Below are 12268 nucleotides of genomic sequence, written 5' to 3'. Positions count from 1 at the left end.
ACATGACTTGGAATGTCACTAGGTATAATTTGAAAAACACCTAGGGTATAAACATTAAAAATCTCATGAGTTACCAACTAAAATTCTTAAAGAATGACTTGGGATGTCCTAAAAAACGACTTGAGAAACTCTAAGGTATAACTTGAGAAACGTCAAAACATTACTTGGAATGTCATTAGGTACAATTTGAAATGCACCAAGGGTATAACCATTTAAAATCGCTCTTGTTACGAACTGAATTACTTAAGGAACGGGTTGGGATGCCCTAAGGAACGACTTGAGATGCCTTAAGGAACGACTTGAGAAACTCTATGGTATGACATGAGAACTGTCAAAACAAAACTTGAAATGTCACTAGGTACAATTTGAAATGCACCATGGATATACCAAGTCATGTTTTGACAGTTCCGAAGTCATACTCAAGTGTTTCTCAAGTCGTTCCTTAGTGCATCCCAAGTCGTTCCTTGAGAATTTTAGTTTGTAACTCGAGGGATTTTAAATGTTTATACCATTGGTGCATTTCAAATTGTACCTAGTGACATTTCAAGTCATGTTTGAACGTTTCTCAAGCCATACCTTAAAGTTTCTCAATCCTTTGGACATTTCAAGTCGTTCCTTAAGAATTTCAATTCGTAACTCCAAAGATTTTCAATGTTTATACCCTAGGTGCATTTCAAATTGTACCTAATGACATTTCAAGTCATGTTTTGACAGTTCCAAACTCATACTCAAGTGTTTCTCAAGTCGTTTCTTAGGGTATATGAAGTCGTTTATTAGGACATCTCAAGTCGTTCCTTAAAAATTTTAGTTCGTAACTCGAGAAATTTTAAATGTTTATACCCATGGTGCATTTCAAATTGTATATATCTAGTGACATTCTAAGTACTATTTTGATAGTTTTCATGTCATACTCTAGAGTTTCTCAAGTCGTTCCTTAAGGCATTCCAACTCGTTCCTTAAGTAATTTAGTTCGTAACTAGAGCCATTTTAAATGGTTATACCCTTGGTGCATTTTAAATTATACCTAGTGAGATTCCAAGTGATGTTTTGACGTTTCCCAAGTCATACCTTAGAGTTTCTCAAGTCGTTCCTTAAGGCATCTCAAGTCGTTCTCTAAGAATTTCAGTTCGTAACTCGTGAGATTTTAAACATTTATACCCTACATGCATTTTAAATTATACCTAGTGACATTCCAAGTCATATTTGTTTTGACAGTTCCGAAGTTATACCCAAGTACTTCTCAAATCATTCCTTAGGGCATCTAAAGTCGTTCCTAAGGGCATCTCAAGTCGTTCATTGAGAATTTTAGTTCATAACTCGAGAGATTTTAAATGTTTATACCCTTGATGTATTTCAAATTGTACCTAGTCACATTCCAAGTCATACTTTAAAATTTCTCAAGTCGAAGTCGTTCCTTAAGGCATCTCAAGTCGTTTCTTAAAAATTTCAATTCGTAACTCGAGAGATTTTTAATGTGTATACCCTAAGTGCATTTTAAATTGTACTTAATAACATTTCAAGTCATGTTTTGACAGTTCTAAAGTCATACTCAAGTATTTCTCAAATCGTTCTTTAGGGCATCTGAAGTCGTTTCTTAGAACATTCTAAGTCGTTCCTTGAGAATTTCAGTTAATAACTCGAGAAATTTTAAATATTTAAACCCTTAATGCATTTCAAATTGTACTATAATATTCAAAATCATGTTTAGACATTCTTAAATCACATACTAAAATTTTTGAAATAGTTCATTAAAACATCCAAAGTCTTTAGTACAATTTACATATTAGATCAAAATATTGTGCCCTTACAACTTTATTATCTTTTGATCTAATTCCCTCTATATATTACACAAGACGATCTATATATTACACAAGACGATCAGTTCCAAAATCTTGTGTGTGTATATGTCTAAGTACAAGAAAGGTGAAAAAGAAAACCAACTAGAAAGATTCAGCAAGCTCTACCGAGATGGTCATCCGATCAACTCTGCATAACATCAAGCACTAAGATGGAGATGAGCTTTCATCATCCGAGGAACCATAATGATGCTTTCCACCGAGTCCAGGAAAAACAGGAGGAAGGGTTGGATTCACGGCCATGGGAAATTGACGAGCTGACCCAACTATAGTTCTTTCATTAACTTTGCCAACTTCCCTGCATGCCTGATCTAGAATAGAAAGAAAATCTCTCACCACCATGAAAATTCGGAACGGATGAGCTTCTTCCTTAGCTGAGTTTCCGTGGAAGTATTCTGTTATTTCCTTCACCATACAGAATGCAAGTTTCTCATGTGCTTGAACCCTTACAATCTCTTCCCCTGCCTTCTTCAAGAACCCATTCATGGACTCAAGGAATTTCTGGCTACTCTCCTTCAATGCACTTTCTTCAACTAATTTTTCACTTTCTGCTATTTTTGTAATTCCTCCAGCAATTTTTGCTACTTCTTTGCTCAGTACATCTGAATCCATAGCAGCAGCTTTCTTTACATTGGTGAGCTCCCCACTCAATCCTGAAACAACTTGCAGGCCAAGCTTCCTAAATTCAACATCATCCCGGAAAGAAGATTGTTGACTTTGGTCAGCTGTTTGATTCTGATTCATGCCAGACAGACGAGAACCTTCAGCTCTGATGATTTCCTGCAGAACAAAATGCAATAGAGTGGTTTTCCCATCAGTGCCCTTTACATCTACAAGCTTGAGAAGTGTGTCTAGCTTGAAAGCATGGGCATCGCCACGGTTGGTGCCAACATTCATGCGGTTCCCAGTTTTAAGCACCGCTTCAAGAAGTTTCATGAACATTCTGCTGTTCCTCAATTCTTCACAAGCTGCCTGTAGAGAGGACATTATGTCAGCAGTGGCTGGTAATATTCATGCAGAGTAAAACCAGGCAAAAGTTGGGAAGCATATGTGAGTGGAAGCCAATAGTCATAAGTAGTAACCATCACCAATTCTTAGAGCCAGGGTAATCAGATTTCAATAACAAGATAATGATCAAGTTTTTTCATATCCAGAACAGTAGAGTAATAGGAGACAGAGGTAACAAGCTAGGACTAGCATCAATAATTCAATTGATTGACCATATTGAAGATCAAGAATTGATCACGTGACCTTGATTAAGTGGAGGGTGGAAGGTGACCAATAAGGCAAGGTCAGATAATGGCAGTTTGGTGTTACAGGATCAAACACATCAAAAGCTGAACAAATTTCAAAATCCAGTAGCTTTACACAAGAAAATTCAAATTAAAGAAAAAGGTGCCTAAAAATATTCTGTTTTTTTTTTTTTTCACTTTTTGACTTGGATAATAAAGTTCGTTAGACATGAATTCAAGTTTTCCTGACCATCACCACTTGTGACAGAAAGATGTTTAAGACTAAGTTTCAAGAAGATATTTGAGGAACGTGAACAAGATAGAAATTGTTGCGTAGTTAGAGTTCAAATGAAGGTTAAATGTGTCTCTGTTCTGAATGCCATATTACACACAGAGCACAGTTGCGTGTTTGCAAAAAAATATAAATCAAGATTTACCTCCAGAGTCTCAAAAGACCTTTTCAAATAATCCACTTCTGAATCAAAATTGGCAATGTACAGCATTGCATCCACCCTCTTAAATGCAAAAGGTATATCAAGCACTGCCTTGAGAAACTTCTCAGCTGGGCCAAGCTTAAATGGTGATTCATCTTTGAACTCTTTAAGTTTGCGTTCTTCCTCTTTGGTTGGAGCCATCTTTAATAGACTTTCCAGAAGTTCTGTCCCAAGTGTATCTGAATTACCTGCTTGCAAGTTTAGAAAAGATTGAGTTACAAATGCCTTGGGAATTGTATAACTGCAAGCACATTTGATGATGGTTCCTAAACTTGTACCACAAGATAATAATAGAAGCAAACATGTGCAGTTTTCTTTTAAATCTTATAAGCTAATACAGTTTGGAGATACACATGCCTCAAGCAACATCACTGATTCACTAATTTGATTGGACAATTTGCAATAAAGAAACAACTAGATTTAGAACTGGAACTAATCCAGTGTAATATTTAGTGTTTCATTTAAAATACCTTCCAAGAGGGCTTCACAGACTTCATCAATGGTAACATTAAGCGCCCTCAACAAAATTGCAATGTTCTGAGACTTCTTGGGATCAAGCACACGATTCTCCTGATTCATAGAGGACATAATCTGTCGCCGGACATTATCTTTTGGTGTCAAACTGGAATTATTTACCATAAACAGTGTCTCAATCATTTCCTCATTCAACCTGCAACCCAAAACAAGATTCCAAAAACTTAAAAAAAACACTTCATTCACTAAAAGGCTATAAAACACACACTTTTAACACCCAAAAATGAAAGCAAAGAGCTTGATTATTGTCTTACTGAAAAGAGCTCGATTTCAACTGATCCCACACCATTGCGCGGTCCGAGCTGGCCCTAACTTTATCCCAATGCAAAGGTTTAAGTTTGGGCTTCGGAGTCTCCTCATTCTTTTCCACAGTCTCATTGTTTTGTGTTTGTTGTTCAGATGCCAAAATTGGTCCCATATTCTGAAACACAACAGGCCTGGAAGGCGTGACAAGAACCGGTGGCCCTTGGTTCGGCCTCGGAGCTGCCGGAACTTCCCAAAACCTCGGTGGTGGCGGCGGCGGAGGTGGCGGGGGAAGTTTTACCGGAACAAACAGCTTGGTAACACTATTATTTCTCACTGGAGAATGCTTCTGCCCCCAATAGTCTGAATTTCTTGAAGGTGAATTCTGCGAATTCCCTGAACCTCTCTCAGTTAATGAAGACGACGAAGACAACGACGGGGTCAACAGTACCGGTATAGGCGGAGGCCGAGATGGAGCCATGAAATTAATTACAGAGTCCGGCGACTTCGATTTCAAGCTTCCGGGACTCATATTCAAACGTGGCGAAACAGTATTAGAACTCGAACTTGCGGGAGAAGCAGATTTAGAACATGGGTATGACGCAGTTCTGGAATTGAAGCTTCTGCTCCCAAAGTCTTTGCCTTTTACGGCCTTCAACACTCTCTCAGAGCCTACTCCGTTAACATTTCTCGGACTCGCAGAAGACCCTCTCGGAGAAAAAAACTCCTCTTCCTCGTCATCATCGTCAGAACCCACGTCGGCATTCGGATGGCTCCGTTTGAAATTGTTCTTAGGAAGTGGCGGGAGCGGCTTCAGCTCCGGCGAGCCCAGTTTCTGATAGGGCGAGCCAGACCGGCTCGAGACCCCGAATTTCGAGCCCGCATTGCTCGTATTCGAGGTGCTTTCTTCGTCCATTCCTCGGGCATTAGCTAGCGTGCCGAGGTAGAGAAACTCGGTGCTCGTATTGGGCGTACTACGGTTCTTATGAGCTCCGTCGGAGGTGATGGTGTTTGGCGGGAACAAGCGGAGACTGTCGGTTCTCGAGGCCTTATCATCGTCGGCTATGGTGGGGTCAAGCCTTTGGCGTCGACGATAGCACAAAAATGCCGCGGCGGAGGCGATGACGATCAGAGCAGTGACAGAGACTGAGACGGCGATGGCGATGGCGATGACGTGGCGGTGGGAGGAAGAGGAGGAGGTTTGGGGAAAGAGGAGGGAGGAAATGTTGGCGGGGAATGAGGTGAGGGCTGTTGGGGAGGGAGGGGGTGGTGGGGAGTGGAGGTTGGGAAAGAAAGTTTTTTCAGGTGGGGTTGAGGAGGAGGAGGAGGAAGAGAAGGGTAGTTTGGGAATTTGGGAGGGTTGGGATTGGGGAGAGGAGGATGGTGGTTGGGTTGGCGGTAAAGAGCTTTCTAAGGGGAAAAAGGGTTGGTGGAGGAGGTGGCGGTTGTGGTAACAAGTGGTGGTGCTCAAGTGGAGGCTGAGGAAGAGGAGGAGGAGGAGAGTGAGGGCTGGCATTGTGGTTGTTGGAGTTGCAAACGAGTGTCTTTACTCTCTCTCTCTCTCTCTCTCTCTCTCTAAAAGGTTAGAGAGAGGGAAAGGGTGTTGTGGGAGAGTGATTACTTAATAGTTTGTGATATGATCACTGATCCGAGAGATAAACTGATCTTGATTGCTGGTTTCACCAATTAGAGAGGGAAAAGAAGATGATTGGTGATTGGTTCTTCAGGAGTATATAGTCAAGAGAGTCAAGAGAGGAAGAGAAAAGGAGTGTTTCTGTGTCTGCTGAAAAATGTAGTTACAGATGGTTTGTTGAAGAGATTGAAGACCAACTCAATCAGTGTGAGCTTGAGGAAAAGAATGTTTCTTGTTCTGAGAGAGAGTGAGAGTCAGGGGTAGAGGGTCTACATGGTGGTGGGTGTGAGATTCATTGAAGGAGAAACGGAACAGTAGGAGCAAAGAGAATGGTAGTTCAGACTTCATACCTCTCTCACAACAGCAAACTCCATTACAGTGACTACTCCTTTTTTCACCGGTGGAAAGAGAGAAAAATGAGCTGAAATAATACAGAGTAAAGTGATGATAATAATGAGCCTGTAAACTCTGAGTGGGAAGGTAAAGATGAGATCTTGAAGAAGATCTAGCAGGAGAGGGAGAGTAGACTGTAGAGAGTGGTGAACAGGTTAAAATCGCTGACAGGAAAAACAGTGCCGAGTATTTATTGGGATTTGCACTTTTCTTTTGCTTGTGTCATTGTGTGAAAGATTCTTACAATTATCACACACTACACTGGTCACTCGGTGAGGATTAGCTGTTTACACTTTGTGCAAGTGAAACTGTGAAAGTGAAAGGAACCAGAGGGAAAAGCTTCACCTTTTTCTTCAATTCACAGCTGTGTTGACACAATTTGGTTGAATTTTGAAAAGTAGTAAAATTTTCTGCTTCTTGTTACTGTAACTGGTGATCATCGAGTCATCGACAGGGAAAGAAAGCCTTTGGGCTTTGGGTTTTGTTTTTCTTGAGGACCCACGCTCCTTTGGTGCACCTCACCTGGTGTCTGCTGACTGGTGGTGTCTTATAGTAGTGGCTAAGGACTGAGCTCTTTGATTTTTGAACCTCACCCGCCATTAAGCATCAAAAGTTCGAATTTTTTGCGTTGCAAAGTCTTTTTCTTCATGTTTGACCAGAAATAAAAGTCCTTTTATATATTTAATTGAATTCACTAATACATACTATTGGTAATCTAATGATCATGAACAACTTTCTTTTTATTCCTGTCTTTGATCATAGCTTAATTAATCAGGCTTTAATTCTAGGACTGTGGGTCCGTATTTTCCTATAAATACACCACACAGTCTTCCTTATATTAACTGTTTTCATATTCATCATGTTACTCATGAATCTTCAATATCTATTTGAAGATCTAAAAAGTTTTCTTTTCTTCTTGGCCAAAAAAAAAAAAGTTTTCTTTTCTTTTTGGCTAAAGGAAAATTAAAAGACATGGCCAAAGAAAAAGGAAAATTAAAAGCTTTTTGTAGCCTCCAGAATTTGGTGTATATGGACTACTTGTTAGGACCTTTCGTTGGCCAGCTTTCTTAGCTATCAATGCCATAAATATGCCTTCTTCCTACAAGTACACTTGAAAACAACATTAATATGAAAGTAGTTGTCGAATTAAAAAGTGTATCATTTAATCGTGAATTTATTGGAATATTAAGTAATTATTGACTCACATTTTAAAGGTCTTTATGTTTTTTTTATGTGATAAACAACATATTTTATCTATGAGAATCTTAATTCAAACCCCTGTAGTTAATTGTTAATGGCCTTGTAAAACACTTTAAATCTGTGTTGGGTCCTTTATTGGTATGAACAGGTCCACATATGAGAAAAATATTTGTTTAGTTTACTAAAAACTTATGGACATTCGCATGAATCCCCCATTAAGATAAATTTAAATATGAACTTTGCACCAAGTGATGAATGGAATAATAACCCAATCATGTTGATTAAAGTGAAAGAATTATATTTAGAACCAATATGCTAATTATACTCTAGTCAATTATCACATAAACAATAAGGTGATAGTCAATGTGTGTTGTGTACATCCACTAGTCTTATGTTTTTGCATGCAGAATGCCGAAAAAAAAAATATATATATATATATATATATACATATATAAAGGAAAAACACACAAGTTATGACTCGTTATGGGCTATACCGTAGTTGGGGGGAGGGGGCTACTTAATAATGTCCACCTAATTAATATCTTAATTTTGTCAACAATGGTAAGAGTTATTAAATGTGTTCATCAAAGTGCACTACATTAAAGTATAAAACTTGCAAATTTTATTCTCATTTCATGTTTCCTGTCACATGTAGCATCTTTTGATCTATAAAGTATGCAATGAAGAAGATATATAGTCCTATTCCATCCATCAATGATTTAGGAAAAGGTCATGCAATTTAGTCCCAACGAACAAAAATAAGGTTAAATACATTTTTGATCTATAAATTTTGGGGTGTGTCTTAATTTGGTTCACTAATTTTAAAACGTGACAAAAATACCCATGAATTATCCAATCTATCTCAATTGAGGAAAAACTGTTAGCCTCCATCCACAAAACTAACGAAATGTTCTCTCTCCTCTCTCCTACATGTCTCTCTGCTCTCTTATCTCTCTCACTCACGCTAGACAGGTTGACCGGCGATTTTGTCGCCGTCTGACCATCAACGGTGACGAAACCGGTCTCGTTCTCTCCCTCTTCCTCTCCTTTTTCTCCCCCAGTGCTCCGATCAGCCTGAAACCCAGCCAAGAGAAAAACCCAGCCCCGAGTCTGATCGTTAACTTCGGTGGTGACTTCGTGATTTTGGCGGTATTGCGACCTCCCACCACCCTCAAAGGCTTCCTCTCGTCACTTTGAGCACGAGAGTGGCCTCACTTTCCTCATCAGACCACCAGAGGCGGTGAATCGAAGCCAAGAAGCAACGGCGGATCCACCAAAGGCTGCGAATCGAAGCCAAGAAGCAGCGGCGGATCCGTCGTTGTTTCTGGCTTTTTCGGCGACCTTTTTCGTCGACCCAGGTATGGACTTGATTTCCTTCTTTGTATTCTTCAGTTCTGTTAAAGTGGTTTTGGCCAATTATTGAGAAATATTGAAAAATCAGTTTGGGTCTCACAGCCACTGCTGTGAGTGGTGGCGTGAGAGACGTTGATTTTGTATTGTTTTGTGATTTTCAGTTTTTTGGAGGTGTCTTACTGATCTGGGCTTAAGTTGACGATCAGACTTGGGGCTAGGTTTTTCTCTTGGTTGGGTTTCGGGCTGATCAGAGCAGTGGGGGAGAAAGAGGAGAGGAAGAGGGAGAGAACGGGGCTGGGTTTCGGGCTGATCAGAGCAGTGGGGGAGAAAGAGGAGAGGAAGAGGGAGAGAACGAGGCTGGGTTTCGGGCTGATCAGAGCATTGGGGGAGAAAAAGGAGAGGAAGGGAGAGAACGAGACCAATTTTGTCAACGTTGATGGTCAGATGGCAGCGAAATCCTTGGTCCATCCGACGTCGTGAGTGAGAGAGCAGAGAGACGTGTGGAAGAGAGGAGTGAGAAAACATTATGTTACCATTGTGGATGGAAGCTAACGGTTTTCTTTAGTTGAGACAAATTGGATAATTTGTGGGCATTTTTATCACGTTTTAAAATTAAGGTCCATTGACTTTAGGTACCAAATTATAATGTTTTTTCATTTCAATTACTAAAACATTTATGTCATTTCAGTTTAGGTACTAAATTTCAGTTTAGGTACCAACTTTAAAAAACATAGTTATATCGAACTGTGACTGTCTAACAGTTATAACTTTTTTATTGATTTATTGTTTTTTCAATATTTGTAAGGCTTAAACTTTAATATTTAGTCTTTGGGTTATAAGATTTCATCCTCTAAACCTAAATCAAAAGTATGAAACCCTAAAAATTTTGATTTTTTATAAATTTTAAATAGTCACAACTGTGACTGTTTGACAATTACAACTGTAACTGTTCGACAGTCACAACTGTATAACAAACTGATTTGTGACATAATCCAAAATGTTTTACTCTAAGTTAGTACCTAAACTAAAAAAAATTAGTGTCTTACTGCTTTATTAAAAAACTATTGATATTTGATATTTAATCTTAATTTTTTATTTAAATTAATAGACTAAAGTGACACATACTCCAAAATTTATAGACTAAAAATATATTTAACCCAAAAAATAATAAATTAATACCACCTAAAATTTTGTTTTGTCTTTTACTCTTTAGCAATTCAAAACATGATAGAAAATGACCCCACCACCATTTTGTAGGCTTGTAGCGTAAGTCGTTTTCCATGCTTTTCAAATGCCACAATGGTTCGCTTTTACCACCAAACTGCGTTTTGGCCAAAAACATAAGAAACAAAGACACCCCGTTGTACGTTGAAACAATCAATCACGTATTTTGACCAATGGATCAACGATGATGATCCCAGAAGAGGATGAAAACGACGCCGTGAAGACGTCGGTGAAAATCAAAACGACAAATGTTAATAGAGTAGTAGGCCGTACGTACAAGCGAGACAGTGCGAACCCGTGGTTCACGCATTGCCAAGGACCTGAGATTGAGTACTCGAAACACGTCGGTTTTAGGGGCTCGTGCCCCTCTCCATCGTCCTCTGCCCCCTGCCACAACACAGATAAGGGAATATTTCTCCACCAGTAAATAAATCAAACTTACTTTTCAAATTACAAAAAAAAAAAAGTATACTAACTTTTTCGATATAAATACTCATTGTCACATCGGTAATTATAGAATACAAACTTATATAGTCCAAAGTCCAAACCAACAAACTTATATAGTCCCATCGACCAGGTACTATTTAAAAAGAGCATGAACTATCGACAACCTCAGCTCAGGATAATAAGCTTATCTATAATTCTGGGTAAGTCAAATTCTCAATGGAAACCCATTTTCTTGATCATTGTGAAAGGAATAAGAATGTTAAAAACCAAGAATTTTAGGCCGTAAAATAATCATCATTTGTGCTGAGAATAATCTTCAAAGTTTGGAAATTGTCTGTGCTACTGTTGTCAAATCCGTCCTGTTATATGTGAACAGGGACAGACATCAAAAGTTGAAGGTGCATGAATCCAAGGATATAATACAAAGTGCCGACAAATCCTGCACAACTGGTTTTTATTTCTATTTTTTATACTTCTATAGTTTAAGAGAACTTATAAGTATGATTAGTTAATATTTGATCAGCTTAATGGATGCAACTTTCCATAAAACCATACAAAAAGCATGTTTTTATAGTGGAAGTGGTACAACTTGGAAAAGTGACCTCCTCTAAGACAGATGGTTCGTATCAATTGTATGTTTGTATCATTCTGTTAATCATGGATGTAAATTATGATATGAAATCACATCAACCATCACTAGAATATGGTATTGTTGTCGGTAGCTTCATTTCCAATCTTAGCGGCCCAGTAATGTTTTCTTTGGGTTTGCCATGGGGGGCAAAGGCCCAAAGACAAGCAGACTTGCAAAGAAACAATCTAGGCCTAGACACTATGGCCTGGCAATGGAGGACCTCGACTACAACTACAAGACAATCAGTTTGAGCTGGGATAACGTCCAACATCAAGAAGTATGGGTGGGCATCAAGCCGTCCGACCCGCTGCTCCGACCCCACCGCCGACCGTTTAACCTTAAGCCGACCCACCGCGATAGAGGCAGCTCGGGTGGCGGGTTCCGTTCTCAACCACTCGCCAAAGTTGAGCCGAGCCGCGAGAGAGAAGGAGAGTTGTAGATGAGAGAGAGTGACAGGGGAGAGAGAGAGAGTTGCAGATGCTAGTCGATCTTCCTCCCCGACGCCCCCTCTCCCCGCAACACCTCCCACAGCGCCAATTAATCTTCCTCCCTACACCTTCTCTCTTTTCTCTCCTCTTTTCTCTCTTCTCTCCTCACTCTTCTCCTCCTTCACGGCCAAGCCGTTTCCGACTGCTCCGACCCGTTTCCAACAAAGACCCAAGCCGACTCCCACCCGACCCGTATAGTAGGAGATGGTTTGGACTCCAAGCCGAGCCGCCCACCCGATGTCCAGGCCTATCAAGAAGCCCAAATCCAAGCTAAGCTGAAGCTAGAAAGCCCATCAGCAACTACATTCTTCTCCAGCGCCCAAAGCTCCACATCTATGACCTGTTAAGTGGTCGCAAAATTACAAATTACCAAATAACTATTAATTTAGTGGTAAAACTCCACGAAAGCTCAAAGCTCAAAGCTCAAAGCTCAAAGCTCAAAGTTCAATCTCTAGAACCCATTCAATGATTTCAACAAGTTAAAAGCCACCAATTAATTATTGTGTATTGGTCTAGCAGTATTTTTCTTCGTACTATTAA

At 39.6% G+C, this 12268-nt stretch overlaps 1 protein-coding gene across 1 annotated transcript; it reads right to left on the bottom strand.

Annotated features, from left to right (window-relative positions):
- Positions 1 to 1751: 1751 nt before the first annotated feature.
- On the bottom strand, positions 1752 to 6486 carry LOC147285842 (formin-like protein 1). Its single transcript, XM_086245377.1, has 4 exons — positions 4371 to 6486; positions 4053 to 4252; positions 3526 to 3770; positions 1752 to 2828 (listed from the first exon to the last, which is right to left on the bottom strand). Exons 1-4 carry the CDS (start codon positions 5873 to 5875, stop codon positions 2004 to 2006), a joined length of 2775 nt encoding a protein of 924 aa, XP_086101503.1. The 5' UTR covers positions 5876 to 6486; the 3' UTR covers positions 1752 to 2003.
- Positions 6487 to 12268: the final 5782 nt, after the last annotated feature.

This window comes from Dryas octopetala, chromosome 5 (genome assembly GCF_963921425.1).
Source record: "Dryas octopetala chromosome 5, drDryOcto1.1, whole genome shotgun sequence".
NCBI lineage: Eukaryota > Viridiplantae > Streptophyta > Magnoliopsida > Rosales > Rosaceae > Dryas > Dryas octopetala.
This window is presented reverse-complemented; position numbering and strand designations above follow the sequence as displayed.